The sequence below is a fragment of the Carassius gibelio genome, chromosome A3 (genome assembly GCF_023724105.1).
Source record: "Carassius gibelio isolate Cgi1373 ecotype wild population from Czech Republic chromosome A3, carGib1.2-hapl.c, whole genome shotgun sequence".
Taxonomy (NCBI): Eukaryota; Metazoa; Chordata; class Actinopteri; order Cypriniformes; family Cyprinidae; genus Carassius; species Carassius gibelio.
The window spans coordinates 24034927-24062524 of record NC_068373.1 but is presented as its reverse complement, the minus strand read 5'-3'; the positions used below and the strand labels follow the sequence as shown (position 1 = coordinate 24062524).

Sequence of the window (27598 nt, the reverse complement as noted above, 5' to 3'; positions counted from 1 at the left end):
TTGAAGCATGGACAAAACACAAACAGCAATAGGGAATGAAGCTATAGACATTCTTTTTCTATTATTACATTAAGAATTGTAATAATAACACTGACTATGTGGCAAAAGTGAGAAACAATAGAGTTGGGGCTTTTTAACACCCCTCAATCTATCTCCCAACGCTCTACTCACCCCCACCACCACCAGCTGAAATACTCAGGGAAGTGTTGGATTACTTTCACAAGGAGATCTTGAACCCCTTGACTTCCTGCCTGTTGATGAGGTCACCCGTCTCTGAGGGAGTGTCTGTGAAATGCCTCCTCTCAGTAACAGCCCAGCCCAAGAGTGGGGCTGGTATAGTCAGAGACGCTTGTGTAGGGGAATTTACAGTTAAAACCCAAGGACCAGATATGTCGCAATGAAGACCAGGACTCAGAAATGAGTTCAATTAATAATAATAATTTTACTTGAAGAAAATAGTTTGCAATTTCATCAGCAGAAGTCAGCTTCAACACTCTCGAAGGAGTTCGCAGGCCGCCCCCAGTACAATACAAAATCAACCACAGTTATACCCTGACAGAGGATACTAATTGCGTCAATACATGAGTCAACAAAATTCTGATTGGTTCCAAAACCTAGATAAAACTCTCCAAAGACGTATATCTGATATGCTGGACACTGGCAGTTGATTTTTGTCCTGGGACTGTCTGAGCTTCTCCCTGTACAGACAGATACTAACACACGTACACAGAGAACTTATCTAAAATTCAAGGCTTTCTAGCACTGGCGAGTGTCTTATCATTACGGTTGGATAAACACACATAATATGTGGACATTAATCTTGAGGAAAAGAAATACAGCACACATAAGGTTACACATTTCACTCTGGCTATAACTTGATTAATAGTCAAACAAGAAATCATGTAATAATTTAATTAATATCAGTATGAAGGATATGGCAAATCGGCATCCACTCCTTCAGTCCCCCGTTTTAGATCAATGTGGGGTCTAATACCCCACATCTGGTCTAATAAATGAGGTCAGGTGTAGTTGTGATGCATGCTAAGAATGCAGGCTGTTGGTCAACTTAAGCAGGTGCATATACTTAAGATCTCTGGTACTGGCTGACATTTCTAGTAATAAACACATTATTTTGTACAAAATACTTCCCATAATCATTCTTACTTCCCATATACATTCATCTACTTACTTAATCCCACAATATCGCCACTTGCACTAGTCTTTCTTCACATAATGTCTTTTCCAGTGAATTATTCTGTGTGTCCCTCTACCTGGAAAAGTGTCCTCCATCCATATATACTTTCATCAACATATCTTTGTAAATACCTCTCTTCCTACTACAGCTACTTCACACTTACCCTCTAAAACAAAACATTTATCCAACAGCCTTAAGACTAAATTTGCATATTCTTTAACCAGATTTAACAAATCATTAAAGAAAACCGCATACACTATAACCAATTCATTTTTTTTTAACCCTTAAGAAGGATATTTGCCTTATTTGTTTTCTTTTAGCATGTTTTATACAACTATGATGAATTTTAGTTAATTTGGTCATATCTTAAAATAAACTCATTACAATAAACTTCCAGCTTCTCTGGAAGCCGGGCTAAATGAATAACCACTGTTATTGCATTCCTGACATATGTCAGACCCTCAGTCACCTCACAGATACCAAATATAGACATTGCTTATAACCTAAATCCCAGTAAAGATACCCTTATTTTATGAAAATCTATAATTTTCCCCATCAATGGTACAATTATAGAGATTGATTATCTATTTTACCCTTTCATTCCAAACTTGGTGTTAAAAACACAAAATTAAACAAACCAAAAATAAGTAAGATCAATATTGAGCCATCTTTAAAAATAAAAATAATCATAATCATTATTTCCTCGAAAACCTAGAGCAGTTCCTAGTTTATTACTTAATAGCCCTTTTATTAAGCTTTACTTTCACCACACATCCATTTGCAGTCATCATAGTTCACATGCTGTTTAAACATACATGAACCATTAACCTTGTCATTGTTAACTCATTTGGTTAAAATTACATTTTAAGTATCGAAGTGTCTAACTTTTAAAATACAACTAACCTATCCACTTATTGTCATGCATGTATTTATTTTATACCATGACATTACTGTTAACCATACTCATTGCCTTATTATTGCAAATCTTGTCAATTATCATACCATATTACTGTACTCAGACTATATTAGCGACACATTCAGAAGCAAATCCTCAATACTTAGTATAAAGTCAATTTAGTTCTCACTGTTTTGTCAGTGATAAATGCTTACAGGTCAGCTACTTGATCAATGTCTTAACAACCCTCGTTCATGTTTGTCATTTGGCAGTGATATTAATTTACTCAAAATTATTATAAACTGAAAAAGAGCAGACAGATTTCCCAATATTATTACTAAATGAACAATACTATTACTTAGTTCTAAACAGCCAAATATTTATTAAAGAGACATCCTCAGTTTCTGTAAATCTGTATTGAAACAGTATACATTATCAAAAAGACCTGTCAGTGTTCACAATATTAATTTGACTTGACAAGTGTTCATAAGCAGCTCCATAGAGCCTATTACAATTGTGTTGTTTAAACAAAATTTATTATTATAATTTTTTTTTTTGCTGTGCTATTTCAATTAATTCAAACCTCTTGTTATGGATTTGCTCCATTAAGGGGCTATCCACACGTTTTTGTTCAACTTATCTCTGTTCTACATAAACCACTACATAAAGCTTTTGCACTATATTACACAAGCAGGATTCACTCCTTTGTTTTCCCACCAGGCTTCTTTATGTGAGGGTGCTCTCTGGATAATTTGGTTAGTGACTTGGCCAATCTGTCACTGTTTTTCTGCCGTCAAGTCTAAAATATTTACCTTCACCATTCAAACAACAAAGTGTTAACTTGTTAAAATTTAGACCCTCATTTAAATTTAGGCATGGATTTTAAACCCATTTTGGACGGCAAACTTAAATTTCACAAATCCAATCATATAAACACTCTTTAACATATTAATCCAGAGAGTGATTTAAATCAGTATTATAAAAGACCAAATAAGTCATTATTACCAGTAGCAGACAGAGCTGGATAACCAATCCTCTTAAAGCTCGTCCCATGTTCGGCATTGTCTTTTCATTAGTTTCACTCAGAATTATCGACTTCTGTAAAGTAATTTCACTCAACACATCTGTAATGATAAAACACTCTTTCCAGAGGTTAGTAACTCAATTGAAACAAAACAGGAACAGAATTGTCCCCCAAAAATTTATAGTAGCCATCCTTGTGCATGCACATACTTAACACATTAATATTTTAACAGCTCATATTTAAGGTTTGCTTTTGCAATTAAATCAGAAGGATTTAAACTTAAACATTGTCTGTGCATTTTACCTAGTTTGAACCTAGTCTCTTATCTAATCTCAAAGTTTGCCTGTTCATTAATGATTTTTATTTAGAGTAAAATCAGCTTGGTTGTTTTGGTCTTCAAATCATTGCTCTGTCTTGGTTACTCTGACTTAGCAGGCCAATAAAAGAAGAAGAGCACCATCCCTGCCTCCACTCAAGCACTCTCTCTCTCTCTCTCTTACTGTGCAAAATATTATTTATTTATTTATTTTGACAATTTTTGCCAAACTTTAACTTAGACTATAATATAAAATTCATTACAACATATAACCCTAAATTATTCAAATAAGTTAAAAATGTCAAAGTTTCTAGATCTAAAATCTCAGTTTAAACTGTTTAAAATACATAATGCTAGGAACATTTCTTTAAAATTATTTTTACCTTACATGCTTAATTCCCTTAACCTTTGTTATCTAAATCAACTCTTGATTAAGCAGAAGCAGTCTTCATTTTTAGCCACCACCATATCTTGTAATCATCTTATGCCATGCCTAATGACCTGCATGAGTAAAGACTATGATATAGACATATTAGTTCAATATCATTTTAGCCTCATAAGAAATTTTTGTCTCAAAATAATGGCTGTCATCACATGGTCTCAGATGGTTCTTGAAAGCCCATTGCCATTAACTTTTTATAAATAAGCTCCTTGTCCTCAGGGTGTGATCCACTGGCATAGTTGCATCAAGTTGTGGACGCTTGTCACAACAATCAGTCAAGGAATGTGGTTGCTGGTGATCAGGTCTGGAGGAGCTCACATTTTGAGGCAGATTGCTGTACTTCCTACAGTTCCCCTCTTAATGATGCTCTAGGCCTATCAAGCATCCGCTCAACTCCACTACCATCTCACATATAACACCTCCCTTCAGGGCAGGTGCCCAGTGGCGGTGACCCCCTGCCTTAGGTTGTCCCCTATTGGCCAGAAGAGGATCTTACCCGTCATTGAGAAATCACCTCATGCACACTGGTAACCACTCTTTCCCGTTGCAACATCCTCGACAGTCTTCTTCCAGAATCCAGTATTTCCTGCAGCTTAGGAAAGGTGCACTCAAGAACCATGAGAGCCATTGACAGCACCTACTAGTGTTAAAACATTGAAAAAGGTTAATCAAACTAATGTTTAATTGCTAAACTCAATTGGATACCTCCAAACTATCATGCTGAGATTACTCAGTGAATTTATTTTTCACACCCGTCCATTCATTGTAATTTTCTGTTGCTTCTGTAGCTGCATCCATCAGGCCCTGTATGATGGTGGAGACTAAAAATAAGACAGATAAGTTACTGGTCATAGAACAAATAGCAATACAACTGTTTAACTATTCAAAATTATTACATCTATAGCTCAGGGTCTGTATTATGATTTTAAAGACCTCATGTCTCTTCAACAATTGCTCCTAAATTGTTATTCATTATTTTTATAATCTCTTATTTCTTACATGCATTGGGCAGTTGAACATTTAACTACCAATTGCCCTCTTAATGCATTAAATCTGAACTCTTTTTAGCATGTCCTTTAGCATCTCTGCCTATGATTTGACTGAAACACTGTGCTGTACTATAAATATCTTATCACTTAAACACAAGCTCAGATAACGGCATTTTAGCTTACTTTGAATGAGAGAGAGAGAACTCTGAGGGATTCAGGACTCGTAACAATGCATTATCATTCATTTTTAACATAATTTCATCGTACTATCATTTTACTCTAGCCCAGTTTAAAACTTGTCAGAAATTATATGCATTTTAAAAATAAACATCTTTATATTTGTATTTTTACTTTATTTTCGCAACTCAAATGTTTCTCAAAGTTCTTTGCAGTCATTGTCATTACTTTTACATCAACTTGTATTTATCCATTCACTTAATTCTGGCCATGGCTTCTGAATTTCAACATTGGTTTTAAATCTGTCAGAGGTTATCTGACCCAGGTATGTTACTTTGGGTCTTGCTTGCATGCTGTCTTCAAAGTTACTTCGAAACCCCCGTTTATGTTACTTGTTTACAACTTTATCATCTCATAAACAAAAAATAATTTTCTTTTCTCTTCTTTTTTCTTTTTTTATGATGCTGCGTGACTACAATTTTGCAATCCAACAATAAAATTACTCTTTTGGCCAAACATTAGTAAATATAGGAATTACATTTTTTTTTTTTTTACTCAGAACATGTCTCTGGTACTTTCAAAGCTTAAGCCAGAGTCATGGTGGGGGCCAGCATGAGATAAAACAATGGCTTCATTGTAGTCAAAGCAATTTTATCTTTTAAAGCAAAACATAAGCTTCTAAGTTTTTCCAAAATGCCACTGCCAATTTGTGTGCCTACAGTTTTTTTTTTTTTTTCACTAACCCAGAATTCTGTTCAGTATTCCTTGTCAGGACTTTCAACAATTATATAGGAACTGGAACAGGTCTTATGATATCATTCTTTGTCATTTAAACCTTCTATGCACAGAGAATCAGATTAAATCATCACTCAGTTACTTCTGGGATTATTTTTAACAAATCGGCACATACATTTATAAATGTTTATTTCTCAGGTTCTTTCTAAGTTTAAAGCCAATCAAGTTTTTGTTTTAACATTACAATCAGAATTAAAGCTCAGACTGATCATTCTTTAAATGAATTCAGAGAATATATATATATTTTTAAAGTCAGAGCTTCAGAGCCAAACTATTTACAGCATTTGCTCTCTTCTGTTTCATTATTTCTATCAGGGCTGACCAGGTTACCTAATTTGTCAGTCATATTTCTATCATAAACCAAAAACATATTGAGGCGGCGATCTTACCAACAGCACTTGACTTCTGCGTGATGAAATTGCAAAGTATATTGCAGAATTTCCATATACTGGTCCAATCCAATCAGGGTCATGAAAACTACATTTTAGCTCTTTTGGGGTTGTTCCTGAGGCATCCCAGATCAATCAATACTTTCCCTTTGCATATATCCCTATATTTTTATAGGTGCACATATGAATTATCACTATTTATTTTTAAACACTAATTTTGGATACTCTTTTCCCTAACCACTGACCTGGCCTATTTCTAAGCTCGGGGCGCCCCCGTCTGTAATGGTGGGTGATCGAGAGTTGGAAGAGCGAGATACGACTAGAACCCCCGTCTAGCGTCTTACATTCTTCTCGGGATTTCCCATACCCCTACTTTGGCTTACCTGGCAGTAAATGCACTGCCCTTTATGGCCTCTCGTGCCTTTTGGCTCTCTGTGCTTGACCCAGCACTGCCTATTTACGGCCCTACGTGTCCTTTGTCCCTCGGTGCTTGACCCAGCACTGCCCTTTACGGGTTCACATGCCTGTTAAGAATGCGTTTTTGTCCCCCCCTGGACTGTGCACACCTAGAAACAAATTTTTACGTCTCTCTCTAAGACCTATAGGTGTGCACCTGTTCCCTCTGTAACTGTACACATCTCTAAATATCTTATATCAAGACCTACCGATGTGTACTTGTACCCCTTATACTCACAAGGTTACTTATTTACAGGTATATTGTGACACCAATTTACCTACTCCACCCTGGAGCTGGTGTCTACCCCCTCACGTCTGAGTGAGTCTATCGTTCCTCCTTCTCTCGACCCCCTCCACTTACAGACAGTCCCTAACCAATAATATTAAATCTAAAGTCTTTCCTACCTTGGTTTGATGATTGATCAGGGATGTCAACAAAGAACTATTGCCCGCCGATCCTCCACCATTAACTATAGGGGAATTTACAGTTAAAACCCAAGGACCAGATATGTCGCAATGAAGACCAGGACTCAGAAATGAGTTCAATTAATAATAATAATTTTACTTGAAGAAAATAGTTTGCAATTTCATCAGCAGAAGTCAGCTTCAACACTCTCGAAGGAGTTCGCAGGCCGCCCCCAGTACAATACAAAATCAACCACAGTTATACCCTGACAGAGGATACTAATTGCGTCAATACATGAGTCAACAAAATTCTGATTGGTTCCAAAACCTAGATAAAACTCTCCAAAGACGTATATCTGATATGCTGGACACTGGCAGTTGATTTTTGTCCTGGGACTGTCTGAGCTTCTCCCTGTACAGACAGATACTAACACACGTACACAGAGAACTTATCTAAAATTCAAGGCTTTCTAGCACTGGCGAGTGTCTTATCATTACGGTTGGATAAACACACATAATATGTGGACATTAATCTTGAGGAAAAGAAATACAGCACACATAAGGTTACACATTTCACTCTGGCTATAACTTGATTAATAGTCAAACAAGAAATCATGTAATAATTTAATTAATATCAGTATGAAGGATATGGCAAATCGGCATCCACTCCTTCACTTGGGAAGGAGATGGAGGAGATGAACGAGGGGGGTGGTGGAGGAGCGACGGAACTGGGCTCAGCAGGGGGTCTGGAGGTGACGGTGAAGACCGTATCTTCCAGGGTCTGGGCATTCAGCCCAAACTCAGTGTGATTTCACATTATGGCACATTTATGGGGGTGGAAATTTTCAGTAACACTTGAGTGTGAGATCAGAATGTGATCGTCCGCCATCGCAGATGGGTCCTTGAGCAGCGGCTTACAGGCGGGAGGATCCATATTGCTGATGGATAAGATGAAATAATGAATGATGCTGTACCATCCTCTCCCTCAGGCTCAAGGCTTTTGATACAGATGGTGCGGGACAAACACTGAGAGAATACTAAGCCTGGTTAAGACAAAGCTAAACCAGATGAAGGCCAAATCGCTTGTATGAATGTACTGTCTGTATGACATTCAATGAAATAAACCCAGTTACAGACTCTGTATGGGGCGTCCTGTCACAGTTGGGCTAATGTCGAGGCCGAGCACCTGGCATGCCATGCCAACGGGTGACTCCTTTTAGCTGGAAGCAAATCGTACATACAAAGCCATCTTGGTCGAGCTTGTGGTCCAGATGGAGCAGCTCTGTTGCCAAGGATGCCACTTTCCACTTCTTGCTCTAAAATGAAAAGGCCGGCCCTTCGAACAAAGAGTCATACACGGATGCATACATATCTCTTCATCTGTTTCGTATGCTAGCTGCCTATGGAATAATGACGGTAGAGAGTCACACTCTCCTCATCTCCCCTTGAGACACACATTCCCACTCAGTCCTGCATGGGCAATAATTGACTAATGCTTTCCAAATAAGCTCTTCAATGGCCATACCCAACATTGAAAGTTCCCTTCTCATGGGAGTCCTTTCTCCTTTGAGAGGGAAAGGTTTGAGTCTGTAGTCTCCCCCCAAAGCTTAACCCTTTTAACAAACTCATCTCCCACCACAATCTGCTGATCACCGATCAGCACGGCTGAAGGTCAAAGGACAAAGAGCTAAATTCTTTCTCAATCTGGTTCAGCCTGTATTGCAATTCCCATGCCATTTACACCACACAGTGAACCAAGGTGTATTTGTGATTTTATTAATGGCTTTTCAACAGGCCAGCCCTCTAATCGCCAGATAAACTCATGGGAATGTGACGTGACCATGTGACTCCTTTGTTTTATTAAGGCTGCGGGAAGGCGATGAGAGGTTGGGAGGAAAGGCATGGGTATCTGAGCTGTGCAAAGCATCCACTCAAATTTCAGAGCTCAAATGGTGTCCATTTGCCTCAAATTTTTCCAATTCCAAAGTCGATTGCTTTATGCATGCTCTTGTAAGCTGATCTTTAGGTGATGCTGCTCTGGCTTTTCTCCTATTTCCACAGAGAATCCACAGCAGCTCTCAAGTGCTTTCTCCCATGGAAAGAGTGCAAGATCTGTCTGAGAAAGAAGAGAGGGTGGGATTCAGTCTGAGTCTGAGAATAGCAGGCCTGTTGACTTTAATCTCTGCCTGAGCACAGGGCTGGAAAGGACCACAGGGGAATGACCAGTAGTCATTCTGATAAAAACCAGCACCTTTCATTTAATCTTTACATGAATTTGTTTTTTTTTTTAATTTAAATATTGGGGGGGGGGGGCAGTTCAAAATTTTTAGCATCCTCCAATAAAGTCCTCCCCCCTAACAAGCCGTTAAATAGCTTTTTTGAGTATAACTTGTAGTAGGCTCAGTGGTAAAGCATTGCATTAGCAGCGTAAAAGGTTGTGGGTTCAATTCCCAGGGAACAACACATACTGGTTAAAAAAATATTAATAAAATTGAAGCCTGAATGCACTGCAAGTTATTGCTAAATGTGTAAATGTATCATGCAAAAGTAATCTGTTTCCACTGGTAGATATAATATGTCTGAACTACTGTGGGGGTTGGAAGTTGTGGAAACTGCTAAAACATCTGCACTCAATCGCAGTAGGCCTATACTGGAAGTCCGTCAAGTCTGTTTTATAGAATGCTTATGAATTCATCTAAATCATTTGTCCTTAAAACCTGAAAACATTTGTCATGATTAAATCACAAAAGGTGGCATGTTTTTTATAAGGAGTCTCTCGGATAGCACATCAGCTCTCTGCATCCCTGAGGTAGACCTAAAAAAAAACATTAGACATGCAAAACTCACCAAAAAGTCAGTTTGACATACTTAATCATGTCCTTATGAGCCTGACCACACTTTCACAACCAGAATGGTTGTCTGGGGTTCTTGTGGTCGCCACAGCTGATATTTCCTAAATCCTGGAGAAACATGAAACTGTTGGATGTTTGGATCACCTTGCAGCTAGTGGATAAACCGACTTATTAGCAACCACAGAATGAACCAAATCACAGAAAGTTCCTTTTTCAATAAAAAAAAAATAAATAAATATAAAAATATTATTAACAAAATAGATAAAATCAATTATTTAATAAATAATACTACTAAAATCACGTAAAACTGCTACACGTATTTGTGACTGACCGTAGTGTTAGCTTTATACTGGCGCCATCTTGTGTTGTGAAAATAATTGTGGTTTTATCTACGTTTGCAGCTAAAGTGCAAACAAAAACTTTGACGTTTATTGTCATTATTCGAGTTTAAAGCTTGATAAAGTTAACTATACAGCTTGAAATAAATTACTATACTGTAGTTATTGTTTTGTTGTACTGCAGTGCACACTATACTCATAATTAAATACCTTTGTATAATTCGGGGAAATTATACTATTATAATAATTATATATATATTCATATATTTTATACTCATATACTTTCAATTGAAAGTCTGGGTAAAACAACAAAATCTAAGCAAAGAATGAAATTAAACGATGAAGGTATGGCAACAACAACAAAAGGTTAGCGTTGTGAGCAATTGGTAGGAATTCCCGATCAGCTTAAAACAAAGTTTAAAGCATCAAAACAAACCTGTAGGTTAAGGATGTATTTAGTCTATAAAGATTTACAAATGTAAACATTTTTAACTGTAACCAGTAGATGGCGTCATTGTTGTGGGTATCCTTGCAGTTCAAGTATTTCATCATGAAGTATAATTATACTATTCATGTGACTTATGTGAATTGCATCTGTACAGGCCCTGTAATGAAAGGCTATGAGAGGTCAAACTGGTTTCAGTTTTTCTGTGAAAGTTGACGCTCTGGCTAATGTGTTGCATGTGACACAAGAAAACCCCTTACAGACACAAGTCAACTTTTGTAATGAGGGTTGAATATGAACTGTTAACCACTCAAGACAATGCTGTCTTTCAGAAATGTGAAATTAGAGTAGGTTGCCACTTATATTTAAAAGTTTATACATTTATACATACATACATATATATATATATATATATATGAAGAGTTCAGATGCAAAAGCCTCTAAATGCCATCTGAAATTTTCATCTGAAATTAGGATTTTTATCAGGCTCCTATATTTATGTTCAGTTATTTCACTTTAATAGCCTGGAAAAGGACCTGCACATTGCCATTAAAGTAAAATGACTCAACCTAAGCATAGGAGCTTGATAAAAATCCTAATTTAAGATGCAAATTTCAGATGGCATTTAGAGGCTTTTGCATCTGAACTCTTCATATATATATATATATATATATATATATATTATTTTTTTTTTTATTATTATTTATATATATATATATTTTCAAAATTTCAATATTTATTGAATATATGTAAAAGTGTCTTACACCTGAAACATAAAAACGAAACTGAAGGAAAGGTTTTAAGTCACTATGCACATTAATGCATCATAAAAATAAATTGTTTATATTTTGACCAAAATTTCACTTACAAAAATGTCCCATTTTAACCACATTTCAAAAACATTTCAGAAATATTGTTACTACAGTGAAACTGTAATAAATTAACATGAAATCCCCTCCAAATAGTCTTTCAGAATAGCATTCCTATCGTCAAGACATTGTCCATTGCCTTTGTGGACATACTTGCTCTTTGTTTGATGGTAGAAAAGTACTTCTTTCATTTGTGGAAAACAAACAGTGTGGTGGTTTAACATAGAAAAAAAATAATGACAATCTCATGTTTTCATTTCTATATTTACAACATCACATAAAGAGAACTCTTATGAAAGGGGATTTTGGTCGAATGCAGAAGGGACTGGCTATGAGCTTTATTCAATTCATACCAGAAATCATGTGACCTCACAGCAAGCCTCATTTTTTGCGGGGCTCAGCCAGGCTTCTTTCCAATGATTTAGAAGAAGATAAAGGGAAAGAGGATATAAAAAATAAACTGTAAGTCAAAGATACGCCCGGAAAAGACCAAGGAAATTAAAACACAGTATGGGCTTAAAAATAGTTTATTACTTCAAGAATGTATGACTTTTATCTGGAAGAACTAAAATATCCTATCGCCTTTGACCTAATGTAAAATATCTGTATCCGGTCTGTCTGTTCCAGCAAGTCTGATTCTAACCTTGTTTTCTCAGTTAATTCCATGAATGCAGTAAGGAAAACATTTGTGATCTTTAAAGAAATAATATTGCTATACTGTACAAATTGAGTACAGCAAATAAGTACAGTAAGGGTATAGTACAAATACAGTACATTATCATTATCCTGAAGTGCTGTTTAGTATAACATGACATTCCTGTTTAAGGTCTTTGAACAGGAACTATGTGTGGAGGCAGGAATAAGGCTAAGTGGGGCATTTCCAAGAACATGCTGGAGTGTGGAAATAGGCATTTTCCAGGAAGAGATAAAACGATGCTCCGGATTAAGGAAAAAAATGATTCACTGTGTAAGACCTGAGATAACACAATGTGATTAGCATTTTTAGTCAATGATTGTACCTCATGCTATTTTTCCAAGGACAATGTTAGAAGCGCTTCCTGTGCAAATGAACTGGATGGTTGGCATCATTATTACAACCGTATTGCACATAAATTTCAAACTGTAGTACTTAAGATTTTGCTTAAATCTGTATGCGCAATAGACCTTAATCTAATTAGATGCTGTATTGAAGTTTTCGCCTACTTTTTGGAGAGACGTTTCGTCATCTGAACAATCGTATGTTGTTAAACAATTGTACAGTCCATTGAATGCACTCTATTCAGTCCCTCACAGCCTCATTTTTATTCCTGTCAAAAATACCTTAAGGTCTACAGTATTGACACTTACCTTTATGCAGGTGAATGTTACATAAGCATACAAAACTGTGGGAAACCAAAATTACAACCCTGATGGTGTCCGTGTGTAAATAAGAAGTACACCATATCAGTGCTCTTTAACACTGACCTTCAAATGGCTTATTTTGGACATATTTGTTTTAGCTGGAATACATGCCTTGGAGTTTGCCCTAATTTGCAGGCTATACATTAGTACAGTCGGAGGATATCAAATCTATTCAGTATTTGGAGTTGATTTTACTCCACAAATTTTTTTCATATAGCCTACATAATCTAGCAGCAAGGCTCATGTTTCTGTGTGAGTTTGTTGTGCTCGGAAAGACTAAAGTCTGGTGGTGTTTGATCATCCATCATTTAATGTATGATCCCCCCCCCCAATTACAAAGTTGGCAACTGTATGATACCTAGTGTTTTAAAATCTGTTCAGATTTTAAAAGCCATGTAGTGTATTCCAACATTTAGTCTATATTTGTTATTCCCTTTCTCATGTTAGTTTTCCGCTATGCTGGATTGTCTATTAACGCTTTATAACACTTAATTCCGGTCTCCAAACTGAATCCAACAGAATTGCATTATTGCTGTTTATCTGTGCTTGTTCCACTCTGTGTAGTGGTAGGAATTTTTCAGTGACTCTTTCTAGAGATTGCATTGTTTTTATGAGCGAGGCCTTGAGTCCAGTTTGTTCAAAATGCTGATTTATTAAGAAACGCAACACAACTAGTGTGTATTGCTAAGAGATGCAACAGTTGATTCTATTCTGACTTTGTTTATAACTAATTTGGAGCAAGACGTAACCATCAGTATTTTATCTAAATGTGAGTCACTCCATTGAAGTTTTGTTTAAAATAGCTTTTGGTCTGAATATGTGTTACAACACCTCTTTTGCTGGTCTCCTGTTGCTTCTTTAGAAACTGAGAGGAATTCTCACACGATGTGTGTTTTCTATCCTGCTCTCTCGACACATTCCATTCTCTCCCCCCCTCAGACTATAAAGCCCTCCTCTCCCTGACATCAAAGAAATAAACAAAGTTAAGCTGCAAGTCTAATAAGATTTCTTATGCTGTTTGTTAAAATAGAAGTCTCGTTAGTATGAGTTTTCCCTTCACCGACACGCTTTAACCTAAAGAAAAATGTCAAATTGATGTTAATGTTAAAACCGCATTTCATTAGCTCTGTACTTGTACTCTGCATAATGACAATAAAGTTTAATCTAATCTAATCTAATAACGTAAAGCCTACATTTGAGATGACCTCTTAGGAATCAAGGCTAGCAAGGCTATGGGTGCCTCAGTTCATTGAGAAGACACAAGGCGCTCTGTTCTTCAGCGAGAACTCAATACTCCAAAAACTCACACAATCTCAGATACCACTGTACATATCAAGATTAAACAAACTTCTTCCCTTTCTGGGGAATTATTATATATATTTTTTATAATGCATAAACAGAAATTATGTAAACATGGTGCATTCAATAATTCGTAAAAAAAAAAAAAAAAAAAAAAAAAACAATAGACCAGAAAACAATGCAGCAACTGTGTTTCTGGCCAACACTGATTTGAGGAACAATTAATGTTCAGTGAAATGCATGTTATGGACATCTCAACATTTATTAAAACTATGAAAAAAGTTCTGCCTATTCTACATTGCCACACAATGGATCTCTTAACCCACCGTTTACTGCCTAATAAACAGGAAAGATCAGACAGGGATTTATGTTTATGTCTGGGTGGGACATGTTGGCACATCATATGAATGCATGAATGTATGTCACTGTGGTTTTACTGTGTACTTTTAGTGGTATAACAAAAATACTTAGATGCCGAAACTACTGCTAGAGAAAACAAGCTGGTTATTTATGACTTTACTCAACATACAAAAATGCTATCCCTTGTGACATCTAGCTCCAGTCTCCCCTCCTAATATCATAATCAGCTTCCAGAAGAGATCAGATGTGCTAAAACACTAGTCACATTTAAATCTAGACTTAAAACTAATCTGTTTAGCTGTGCATTTATCGAATGAGCACTGTGCAATGTCTGAACTGATTGCACTATATTTTCACTGTTTTTTTTTTTTTTTTTTTTTTGTAAAATCATTTTCTAACTGTTTTTAAATTCATTTGAATTTAGTAGATTTTTTTTAAAATTGCTTGTTTTATTTTTGTTCTTTTTTTCTTCATGATTATTTTACTTTCTTTTATGTAAAGCAGTTTGAATTACCATTACGTAATGTGCTGTATAAATAAACTTAACTTGCCTTGCCTAATATAGTAGCCTACAAAAAGAAAGCAAGAAGAAAAAGAAAGAAATACTGGGAACTCTCGGTAATTTCCAGTATGTCACTGTCATTATGAACGTGTACGTGTGTTCACATACTTCAAGTCTGTTAATAAGATGTGAGATGTGAAGGAGAGGGGACATTCCCGTAAACTCTCACATTTCTAAGAGAAGGGCAGTTCTGCTGGCCAACCACGTGGTCACTCTCATTTCAAGTCTTAGTGAAGTGTAACTCAGACCTCACAAGGGAGAAGAGGAGCGTTTTCTTTCGAAAGCTCAGGACTACAGTTTGACATTGTTTTTAAAATGCAGAAGGGCTCGTTTTCTCTCACCATACCTTTTCGTATTTTCTATCTGCTATTCCTCGGGTTTGGTTTCTTGTGCTTCTCACAAATTGCAGGTAAGTGTAAGCGGTTTCAAAATATTTCGTTTGTACTTTAGTCTACAAAATGACGAGAATAAATGCGCCACTTGTTTTCGTAGTTCGTATTTTCTTGTAGAATTGTAGGTTCAGCCCAACGGTCATTGACATTGGTGCCTCCGAGGCTGCTGCCAAACTATTTGAATGCTAACGTTTTTTTTTCTGATAAATTGTATCATCATGAAACAATTAATCTAAGAGGTTGTGTGTTCCCAAGCAGAAACTTGATACTTAATAAGTTTTACCTATTCTGGGTTGCTCGTACATGTAAGGGTGCTTATGCGATATATGACTTTGAGAAGAGAGTTTTTTATATATATATATATATATATATATATATAAATATATATATATATATATATATATATATATATATATATATATATATATATATATATAACTTTTTAGAAATATTAGTCGATGTCTAACGGTAAAGCACGAGCAGCCTGTTGCCATGGTTACTTCGTCACTCGTCAGGTGAAACACGAGAATGCACTTGTCGGTTTTGTGGCTACTTTTAAGTCTTCAAAAGTAAACCGTATAATATAAGTATATGCACTTTTAAGCCCGCATACTTTTGTTTTTTCTACACCTCGAGTAGAGTCATTTATTGGCGCTGAACCATTCCAGTATCTGAAGAAAGTCTGCAGGAAAAGTCTTCCAGAAGAGGGCGCAAGACCATTTTCATTCAGTTTCCTTTACATCGCTATTGGTTTTTTTATACGGTCTATGGTTTTTCCTCTCCACACGTTGTCAAATATCTTTAAAACCTTTAACAAAAGTGCAAGGTTTTCAAATGCTCTTAGAGGTACTGAATGACAAGTGTAGGCTCGCTTTAGACACATTTACATTACCTGAACAATCACATAGGAACCCATAACGTTTAAAATCCAGTCTCTAAGGTGATATCAAAAAGGAGAGGCTAGACCAGGGTTGCCAGGTTTTCACAACAAAGCCCGCCAAAATGCTACTAAAAAGTTTCGATGTCCGGTGAAAATCTAGTTAAAATGCACGTTTTATGGAAGGGTTCCCCTTCGCATCTTAGTGGTTAAATATCACGTTCTTGTGGTCGTTTTTTTTTACATTTACATTTACATTTACTTTCCATTACCCGCATTTTATGTCACATGTGATCTATTCTCAATAGAATATGTATATATATATATATATATATATATATATATATATATATATACACACACACACACACACACACACACACACACACACACGATTGGACAAAATAATGTCTATATTGGAAATTTAAAATTAAATTATATATATATATATATATATATATATATATATATATATATATATATAATATATATATATAATTTTAATTTAATTTTAATTTTCTAATATAGACATTATTTTGTCCAATCGTTCCTTCTGCTTTTAAGAATTGCCATTTTCTCCTGTAGTGGGCGGGGCTAATTGGCAAACGGTAATCTCATTGGCTGGCGCACACCGATTATCATCCCTGTTTTGATTTCCTCAAAGCAGTTCGAGCGAACGCACAAAACCTGATTAATATTCATGAATTCAGCCTCTCATTAACCCTTTAGTAATCCTTAGCACGTTTATAGTTCTTATTATTATAATTCGTATCATCTTATCAGTATTTTTGTTCGTTTTTTCCCCAAAGAAACACTGAATGACCAAAAAAAAAAACACCACCACCACCAGTCCAGGCAAAATGTTCAGTTAAAATGACTAAAAGACATTCAAAAATGGTTATCCAGTGTATTTCTAATTGCTAAAGTAACCATAACTACTAAATATGGTGAGTAAACAAAAAAAAAAAAAAAAAAAAAGTACTAGCCTGTGGCGATTCATTGGCGTCAAAAGGTGTCCATAGTGGGTTGAGAGACTATCCTACAACAAAAAATGTAATGCATGAAGATATCACAGGGTTTTTTTTTTTCTTCAGTTCTAACAATGTGTTACTATTGTAAGAATGTGTATTTGCAGTGAAAAATTCTGTAATGCATAATGTGCACTCTCAGTGGATTTTAGAAAGAAAAAAAATATCTTAGTGTGACTAAGCTTTTGGTGATTTTAGTGAGCTTCTTTGGTAAGGTTTCAGTTTGGTATGATCAACAGTAAGCTGAAAGCAAATTATCACACACACGTACACTATTAATGCTGTAACAATAATTTATGATGTATTACTCCACATCAGTCTTTACATTAACCCTATTCAATCTCCCCCAAAACATCAGTCTCCCACATTAGATTTCGTTGAGTTTAAAATTTGCATGCTTATAAGGTCCTGCATGGTTTGATACCTCTCTCTGAGTTTTTAACTCCCTACACACAAGTGCATGATCTCCGCTCCTCTGAATTTGGCTTATTAATTGTTCAGTGTACTCTTTCAAAATCTATGGGTGATCAGGGATTTCTTCAGTTTCTCCAAAACTTTGGAGATAAGGCAAGCAAAATCCCTTATATTTTTTAATATTCCCCGAAAACATACACACATACATACATATATGTTTGAAAGCTTTACCTGTTTATTTTGTAATTTTCTTAATTTTTAGTTATTTGTTAAACTTTTGATAGTTAGCTTTTGTTTGGTTTTATACCTTTGTCTGTATTTCACTTACGTCAATGCATTGTTTGTTCAATTGTATGTCCTATTTGATCATATTCTTGTGAAGCACTTTGAGAAGTTGCTTTTAAAGGCAATATTGAAAGTTTATTATAGATAAGACATTGATTTACCATTAAGACTAGTTTTAGACTAGTACCATTAAGGATTCAATTAAGGTCAGATGTATAAAAACAAACCATGCAAATTAAAGTTTTAAGTTAAGTGCATTAAAAAGAAAATTGAATGGCAGTAACTTTACTTTAAAAACACTGTGTGAATGCATGTATACATACATTTTAAAAGTACATTGTGATTTTGTATAGTTTGTCAAGTCAACTGAAAATATATATAAATGTTTGGGGGGAAATCCTTGGCATTATTGCTGATCTGTTGTCAGATTAGTAATATGAATTTTGTTTCTTGTAACATTATAAGTTATTAAAATACTGTAAATCACAGCCTACTCTTCAATGTGTTTAACAGGTGCACAAGCTGAATGTCCTGTTCAGCTCAGCCAGCAGCGTGTTGTTGTGAGATACGGAGGTTCTGTAGCAGTTAACTGTAGCACTTCAGTCTCACATAAAGGGATGGGATGGGAAGCCAGTGAAGGAGCAGTGGCCATGACCAGAGACAGTCTGATAACATGGAGAGTGTCAAACCTGACAGAATGGGAGATAAAGCCATACTGCTACATAAACCATAAGGAACAGTGTCAAGTAGAGCTCCCAGTCATTATTTACAGTCAGTTTCTCTGTTATTGTATTTTTTTGTCTTTTCATTCTCAGAAATATCTAATAAATGTACATTCATCACTGCAGATTTCAGAGTTTGTAAATCTTCCTCCACAGAGACTCCAGACAATGTGTCCATCAGCATTGTGAAACACAGAAGAACAATGATAGCGGGACGGCAGTATCAGCTCCAGTGTGATGTTCAAAATGTTGCTCCTGTTCACAATCTCACTGTCAAATGGTATAAAGGACAGACTCTGCTGAATCAAACCACTTTCACTGAGGATAGCAAGACTCCAGTGAATGTAAACCCCTCAGTCCTGATCCGTCCAGACAGAGATGATGATGGAGCTCAATACAGATGTGAAGCAGAGCTGGATCTGGGAGCAGAAGGACCTCAATACCCTCCAAATAAAACATCAGACTTTCTCAGCATTACTGTATATTGTAAGTACCCTTATGAAACAAAAATATATTGCAGTATATTGGAAAATATCATGTAATATATTAGGCATATATTCTTATATATATTTATTTTTTCCAATATATTGAAAGCGGCAATCATTTGTATATTTTGCAATATATTATATACTATATGTGTCATCAATATATTATTAAATGTATTAAAATATATAAAATATTAGAAATAAAAAGGGAAAATAATATATTACAATATATCACAATATATTTTAAGAAATATATTGGTAAATAAATTTTCCTTTCGTAAGGGTAAGATCTATCAGCTCCTATGATTAATCTTTGTTAATATGTTAACGTCCAAATCAAGCAGAATCAGCAAGTTTTGTAGTAATAGGGATCAGATGCAGCATGTGACTTTTTCTAGTCAAATATCTAAAGTTGGGTGATTTTCTTGAAAACTACAAGATTAAAATGAATATTGATTAACATAAGAAATTTAAGATGCAGTATGAAAATGCAAAAGCTCTGAACCTGTGTGTTTTTTGGCTCCATCCTGTAGCTAAACCGATCATCAATGAGACCAAACTCCCCTCCAAAGTGCCTGTGTTTCGTGAGTATTCAGAGGAGATTGTTTGTGAAGCCGAGGGAAACCCAAAACCAACAATCAGCTGGATCCTCGGCACAAATGATATAGTTTATAATGAAGTTCTTACTATATCAGAGTCGACACCTGAGTATGTGTCCTGCGTTGCAAACAATTCTGTTGGCACGACCACCAGAAATTTTACAGTGTTCATACAAGGTAACTAATATGCATTTGTGTGTCATTTATTTATTTATTTATTTTAGCAATTTCCAACAGCTGTTTCAATTTGGTTTATTAAAACTGACAGTATTACTACAGAAAGTAGTATTACAGATTTTTACTGTTTCAGAGTTGATTTTTTTTTTTTTACTGGTCATATTAAATATGATAATTATCATGAGAATTACTTTAATAGTATGTTGTCAGGATACTGCAGATTCATGACTTCTTTAGTGGTTAGTGTTTTTGGCCTTTCACAGAGTATTTTAACTTTTGTTAGAAGATGTTTTGTTTGTTGGTCTTGAATTGTTCATCTTGTCACTGTGATCACATTATGGCTAATCAAATTTAAGTGTTTTGGCTTGCGTTTTCATTGTCGTCTTGTGTGGATTTTTTTAGACTTATTCAAATTAGTTGCTTCACTTTTAATATGTTGAAAGGATGATGGTTTCTTCTTTAAATTATATATATTTTTAAACATGAATGGTATTATAATGTTATACTAAAACTAAAATTAAAATAATAGGAAAAATCCTTAAGATAATGTAGAAAGAAAGAAAATGCATTTTAAGCATGCAGAATAACAAAGGTAGACTTTTAATAATTAATTGCCGCCTTGAACGATTATGTAAGTGTGGCATCCATAATTGTAATTTTACAATTAGAAATTAAATTGTGCCGCACTACTTGAGTCGCCATACACACGTTTTAAATAGTGATAGAATAATGTTGTCAAACAAGATAAACACACTGTGTTTGCTATCATTAACAGACTGCATTTAGCTGTCTAACCACAGCCACAGTCTGGCAGTAGTTGCTGATATACTGTAGATTAAAAGATAATTATATTTCATCACCATTAGACTGAAGGTAAGGGGTCTCCTGAAACTAGTATTTATGAGGAAACATCACTCCTTTGTTTCACTTTGATTACTGCCAAATGTTAACATGCTTATTTTCAGTTAAACTGTTCTCTTGCTTGAACAACTCGTACATGCAACTGTGTTTGGGGTCCTGCTAAACATCTTAAATCAAGCAGCCTAAGCTGGTTTACTGTCCTTAGGTGGTCTCCCGGGTCTGGCTAGTTTTTGAGGGATTTGGGGCTGTGCAGCTAAATCAGCTAAACACTAGGTTTGCCTGGCTGGGAGTCCAGTTTAAACCAGCTAGTTAAGGCTAGAAGGGATTTAGAGAAAATGTGTCCATGAAATGCAAAACATCACAGCCGCTGGAAATACCACACTGATAACAACACAAAATAGGAAGTTTCTAGTTCACAGAATGGAAGGAAAGGCTTTTGTATTGGGCTTGACGGTGATACTCACTTAACTAAGTGCCCTGGGAAAACTACACAAGATTGTGACTCTGTTTTGAAACATGGTTGATGGGTCTTTGTGGTCAAAAAGCAATAGCTGCAGCACACAAGCTACAAACCTACCTTGTGCCAAAACAGCAGTCAGCTTAAGCGTGGATATGTTTTTTTTTAAAGTTACAGTTACTCTGTTATGCTTGATATGTCTTCCAGATATTTCCATCAGCACTGTGAATCACACAGAACCAATGACAGCGGGCAAGCAGTATGACCTCCAGTGCTCGATTAAATATGTGGCTCCTTTTAAGATTGTTGATGTGGGATGGTACAAATGGAATAAAAACAACATCATTGAAACCATCAAGACTCCAGACATTTTAACATATACAGTCCAGATCTGCCCAGACAAAGCTGATAATGGATCTCAATTCTGGTGTGAAGCAAAGCTAGAAGCAGAAGGAACTCAACGAACTTCAACAATGAAATCAGCAAATCTCAGCATTACTGTACATTGTATGTACAATCATTTGTTCAAGTTCTTAGCAGGTATTTCAGTGGTCTTGATTATTATCATGCGAAAGCTGTTTTTGTCTTTGCTCTTTCCTGTAGTTAAACCGATCATCAATGAGACCAAACTGCCCTCTGTAGTGCCTGTGTTTCGAGGTTGTTCGAAGGAGATTGTTTGTGAAGCCGAGGGAAACCCAAAACCAACAATCAGCTGGATCCTCGGCACAAATGATATAGTTTATAATGAAACTCTTACTATATCAGAGTCAACACCTGAGTATGTGTCCTGCGTTGCAGAGAATTCTGTTGGCACGACGACCAGAAAAGTGAAAGTGTTCATACAAGGTAACTATGCATTTGTGTGTCATTTTCTTTTTTTACAACAGCTGTTGAAACTTGCTTTAGTAAAACTGACAGTAATACTACAAAAGGAATTGTGAGTGTTTAGAATTGAATTTATATATATATATATATATATATTGTGGCGGGGTGAGGAACTACACGACAACCGATGGACAGAGAAAGTCCCCGAAGGGTGGATTTATTAAGTATAGTAGTGCTCTTGGTGAAGGCGGTGCTCTCCTGTGGCGCTTCAAGTCCCTCGTGCTCGCTGTGTCCTGAGTGGTGGATCCCGTGCTGTGCTCTCCTTAGTGGGGCTGACGATCACACGCTGCTCTCTGTAACAGAGGAGGAAAGGGTTAGCGTCCTTGTTGGGAGACATTCCTCACCACTCTGTCTTCCTCCTCTGCTTAAGAAGGCTCCGCTTGATGAGCTGCAGGTGCGGCCGCTCAGCCCGTGATGAGCTCGTGCCGGTGATTCCCGTGTGTTGCCAGGGCGACGCTGACGAGCGCTCGGGACGCATGTCACACTCCCCCCCCCAAGCGTCGACCTGCGCCTGCGGTACAATGGGGAGATATGGGGAGGGTGGGGAGTGGAGCCTGACAGACCTGCGAAAGCTGCCCCTATCCTGGAGAGACCGTCCGCGTTGGCGTTGGCCGTCCCCGCCCGATGTTGTATGGTGAAGTGGAAGTCCTGGAGCGCAAGGAACCAGCGGGTTACCCTGGGGTTGGTGTCCTTTGCGCGGGCCATCCACTGCAGTGGCGCATGATCTGTCAGCAGGGTGAACCGGCGTCCGAGGAGGTAATAGCGGAGCTCCAGGACTGCCCACTTGACGGCCAGTGCTTCCTTCTCCACGGCGGCATACCGTTGTTCGGTCGGGGTCAGCTTCCGGCTAATAAAGATCACCGGGTGTTCCTCGCCGTCCTGGACCTGGGAGAGAACGGCTCCCAACCCGGTGTCCGAGGCGTCGGTTTGCACCAGGAAGGGGCAGTTGAAGTCGGGGGCTCGCAGGACTGGCTCCGTGGTGAGGGCTGACTTCACCTGCTGGAACGCCTCTTCCGCTTCTAGACTCCAGGCTATCTTCTCCGGTTGCCCCTTCCTGGTCAGATCTGTCAGGGGAGAGGCTAAGGAGGAGAAGTTAGGGATAAAACATCGGTAGTATCCTGCCAACCCCAAAAAGGCTCGTACCTGGGTCTTGGTAGAGGGCCGCGGTGCCGAGAGGATAGCTGTCACCTTCTTTTCCTGGGGGCGGATGAGGCCACGTCCCACGCAGAAGCCCAGGTACTTGGCTTCGGAGAGAGCCAGGTGACATTTCTGGGGGTTGGCGGTGAGCCCCGCCCGGCGGAGGTCCAGCAGCACCCTCCGGAGCCGCTCTAAATGTTCCCCCCAGGTCTCTGAATGGATGACCACGTCGTCGATGTAGGCCGCGGCGTAGGCCATATGGGGCCTCAGCAGGACATCCATGAGCCTCTGGAATGTGGCGGGGGCCCCGTGCAGGCCGAAGGGAAGGACCCGGTACTGCCAGTGGCCACTGGGGGTCGAGAAGGCTGTCTTAGGCTTGGCATCCTTAGACAGGGGGACTTGCCAATACCCTTTGGTGAGGTCGAGAGTCGAGATGAACCGGGCCCTTCCTAGTCGATCCAGGAGCTCATCGACGCGGGGCATGGGGTAGCCATCGAATTCAGAGACCTCATTTAGGCGGCGGAAGTCGTTGCAAAACCTTAGGGTGCCGTCGGGCTTCGGGACCATGACGATGGGGCTGGACCATGGACTCCGCGAGGGCTCAATTACCCCCAACTTCAACATCTCCTGCACCTCTGTCTCGATTGCGTGTCGCCGAGCCTCCGGGACACGATAGGGCCGCTGCCGGACGATGACTCCTGGTGGTGTTCGGACTTCGTGCTGGATGACGGTCGTCCGCCCTGGCCGAGGGGAGAACACATCCGAGAACTGACCGACCAGGTGCTGCAGTTCCGTCTTCTGGGCTGCGGAGAGATGGGGATCCATGTCCACAACCACGGGAGAGGTGGCGGCGAGGGCCGAGAGCTGGGGTCCGGTCCCCACCCAGCGCTTCAACAGGTTTATATGATAGAGCTGTTCTTCCCTTCGGCAACCGGGTTGGCGCACTTTGTAGGTGAAGGGTCCCACCCGTTCGGTGACCGTATATGGGCCCTGCCAGCGGGCCAGGAACTTACAGGCTGAGGTGGGGACCAGTACCATGACGTGATCTCCCGGCTGGAACTCCCGGGGTTGGGCAGCCCGATTGAAGAGGCGCTGCTGGTCTTGCTGGGCCTTGGTCAGATGCTCCCGGACCAATGGCATGACCCTGTCGATCCGCTCTCTCATGGCCTTGACGTGCTCGACGGTGGTCCGACATACCACAGGCTGTTGTTCCCAGGCTTCCCGGGCGACATCTAGGAGCCCTCGGGGCTGGCGGCCGAAGAGGAGCTCGAAGGGCGTGAAGCCGGTGGACGCCTGGGGTACCTCCCGGACCCCGAACAGTACATACGGGATCATCTGGTCCCAGTCGCGTCGGTCCTCGGCCACGACACGCCGCAGCATCTGTTTGAGGGTCTGGTTAAAGCGTTCCACGAGCCCATCGGTTTGCGGATGGTATACGCTGGTCTGGATCTGTCGGACTTTGAGGAGTTTGCAGAGGTCAGCCATGATCCGGGACATGAAAGGGGTGCCCTGGTCGGTCAGGATCTCCGCTGGTAGGCCAACCCGACTACTCAGTAGGAAGAGCTCCTGGGCGATGTTTTTGGCGGTGGCCTTGCGGAGGGGAATGGCCTCTGGGTAGCGGGTGGCATAATCCACGATAACCAGGATATGTTCATGCCCCCGGGCGGACTTCGGCAGTGGCCCCACCAGGTCCATCCCGATGCGCTCGAAGGGCACCTCAATGATCGGCAGCGGGATCAGCGGGCTGGGGGGAGGAGTATGTGGCGAGGTCCGTTGGCACGTCGGGCACGCTTGGCAGTACCGCTTGACATCCGCCTCCAGTCCTGGCCAGTGGAAGCGGTCCCGGATCCGTTGCACAGTGTTTTGGGCGCCGAGGTGGCCAGCCATCGGGTGGGCGTGGGCGAGTTCCAAGACCGCCGGGACTTTGCTCCGCGGCACCACCAACAGCGTCTTTTCCTCCCCCCTCCGCTGGCCGACATAATAGAGCAGGCCGTTTTGGATGATGAAGTGGGGTGGGGAGCTGGTTGTAGATCCTCTCCTTCCGCCACCCGCACTTGAGTCCAGCAATGCTTGAGGCGCTCGTCCCCACGCTGCTCTTTGGCGAGCGTCCCCCCTCCCGCTATCTGCTGGAAGACATCGAAGAACAGGTTAGAGTTTTGGGAGGGGGACTCACCTCCTCGAGGGCTGTCCGACGTCAGCAGCGCGGGGCCTCGTCGAGGGCGCCTTGCTGGACTCCTGGCGTCGGCGGTTCCCGGCCGGGCTAGCAGGCTGTGTGCTGGAGGTGAGGAGCTGATCGAACCCCTGCCAATCCCGGCCGAGGAGAACGGGTACCGGTAGGTTCCTTAAGATTCCCACCTCGACGGGCCAGGAACCAGGGGTCGCGGTGATGGTCACTCGCCGGGCCGGCACATGCCTGGTGTCCCAGTGCACGCACGTTATCGCCAGCCGGGCTCTGGAGCCTGTTCGGGGTGGAAGGACAGTCGGTTGTATCAGGCTTACCCCGCTGCCCGAGTCGAGGACGGCGACAAATGGCCGGCCGTTGATGCGCACCTTGGCCCGTGGTGCTTTCGGCGCTGGACCGTGGACTGAACAGCCTGCTAGCCATGTCCGTCCTGGGGAACGCGGCGGCTCGGTGGGCATTGGCTCGTCCTGGGGGCCGGGAACCGCAGGCCTGCTCACGGGTCGCTGGGTGCCCTCCGGCGAGCGTCGCTCCTGGACCACCCTTCGGGGAAAAGGCGGCGCTCGCTCCCCTATCTCCCGGTGTTGGGCGGCCTCCGCCAGCTCAATGGCCTCCACGAGCCCGTCGAGATCGGTGGGGTTCCTCATGCCAGCCGCCTGCCTCAACGCGCGGGGGAGGGCGCGGAGGAACCGGTCGATCACCACACGCTCAGCTACCTGGTGTGCGGAGGGACCCCCGGTCAACAGCCAATGTTGGGCCAACCGGGATAGTTCGGCCGCCTGGGCGCGAGCGGGCTGTCGAGCTCGATATTCCCAGTCATGGAACTGCTGCGCCGCACAGATTGGGGAAAGGCCTACTCGGCTCAGGATCTCCTTTTTCACCTCTCCATAGTTCTGGCTTCTCTCGGCCGTCATGGTGAAATACGCCCGCTGCGCTTCCCCGGTCAGCAGCGGCGCGAGGAGTCGGGCCCACTCGTCCTCGGGCCACGCCTCCCGGACTGCGGTGGCCTCAAACATCCGAAGGTACATCTCCACGTCGTCATGCGACGTCATTCGTGGCAACAGCTGGACGGCTTGGACACGGGGGTCAGGCAGCGGCGTGCGGTGGGCGGCGGCGCGGAGGGCGGCGAGCTCACGTTCGGCGTCTCCTTGACATGAGGCCATGTGCTCCACTATTTGTTGCTGCTCAAACTGCTCACCTCGGTGAGGTGTTTGAGCAGTTCTTCCATGCCGGGGGAGGAGCGGCCGCCTGTGAAAACAAATGACAGGGGAAAAAGGAAAACAAAAAAAAAAAAAAACGGGTGGCTTTAACGGTCTCCTCAGGGGTCGGTTGTCGGTGTCCAGCTCACACTCTTGCCCGCATTCTCCACCAGTGTGGCGGGGTGAGGAACTACACGACAACCGATGGACAGAGAAAGTCCCCGAAGGGTGGATTTATTAAGTATAGTAGTGCTCTTGGTGAAGGCGGTGCTCTCCTGTGGCGCTTCAAGTCCCTCGTGCTCGCTGTGTCCTGAGTGGTGGATCCCGTGCTGTGCTCTCCTTAGTGGGGCTGACGGTCACACGCTGCTCTCTGTAACAGAGGAGGAAAGGGTTAGCGTCCTTGTTGGGAGACATTCCTCACCACTCTGTCTTCCTCCTCTGCTAAAGAAGGCTCCGCTTGATGAGCTGCAGGTGTGGCCACTCAGCCCGTGATGAGCTCGTGCCGGTGATTCCCGTGTGTTGCCAGGGCGACGCTGACGAGCGCTCGGGACGCATGTCACAATATATATATATATATATATATATATATATATATATATATATATATATATATATATATATATATATATATGCTGGTCTGATATTAAATAAAATGTTTATTTTGGTTATATTAAATGTGCAAATTATCACGA

General features: G+C 40.4%; 1 protein-coding gene and 1 long non-coding RNA gene across 24 annotated transcripts in view; one reads left to right on the top strand and one right to left on the bottom strand.

Annotated features, from left to right (window-relative positions):
* Positions 1-418: 418 nt before the first annotated feature.
* On the bottom strand, positions 419-13008 carry LOC127952938 (uncharacterized). Its single transcript, XR_008153077.1, has 2 exons — positions 12935-13008; positions 419-9199 (listed from the first exon to the last, which is right to left on the bottom strand). It is a non-coding gene; the product is annotated as an uncharacterized LOC127952938 (long non-coding RNA).
* Positions 13009-14885: 1877 nt separating this feature from the next.
* Positions 14886-27598, top strand: part of LOC127952561 (CD166 antigen homolog) — a 37939-nt gene continuing 25226 nt past the window's right edge. For 4 of the 23 annotated variants that reach the window (XM_052551280.1, XM_052551259.1, XM_052551282.1 and 1 more), the window contains exons 1-6: positions 15335-15618; positions 18719-18976; positions 19084-19413; positions 19946-20188; positions 21714-22013; positions 22110-22352. In XM_052551280.1, coding sequence (XP_052407240.1) covers positions 15525-15618; positions 18719-18976; positions 19084-19413; positions 19946-20188; positions 21714-22013; positions 22110-22352 — 1468 coding nt within the window. In that variant the 5' untranslated portion in view covers positions 15335-15524. Of the gene's footprint in view, positions 15619-18718; positions 18977-19083; positions 19414-19945; positions 20189-21713; positions 22014-22109; positions 22353-27598 lie in introns of all 23 variants that reach the window. The other 19 variants (XM_052551275.1, XM_052551250.1, XM_052551203.1 and 16 more) reach the window with 15 other exon arrangements.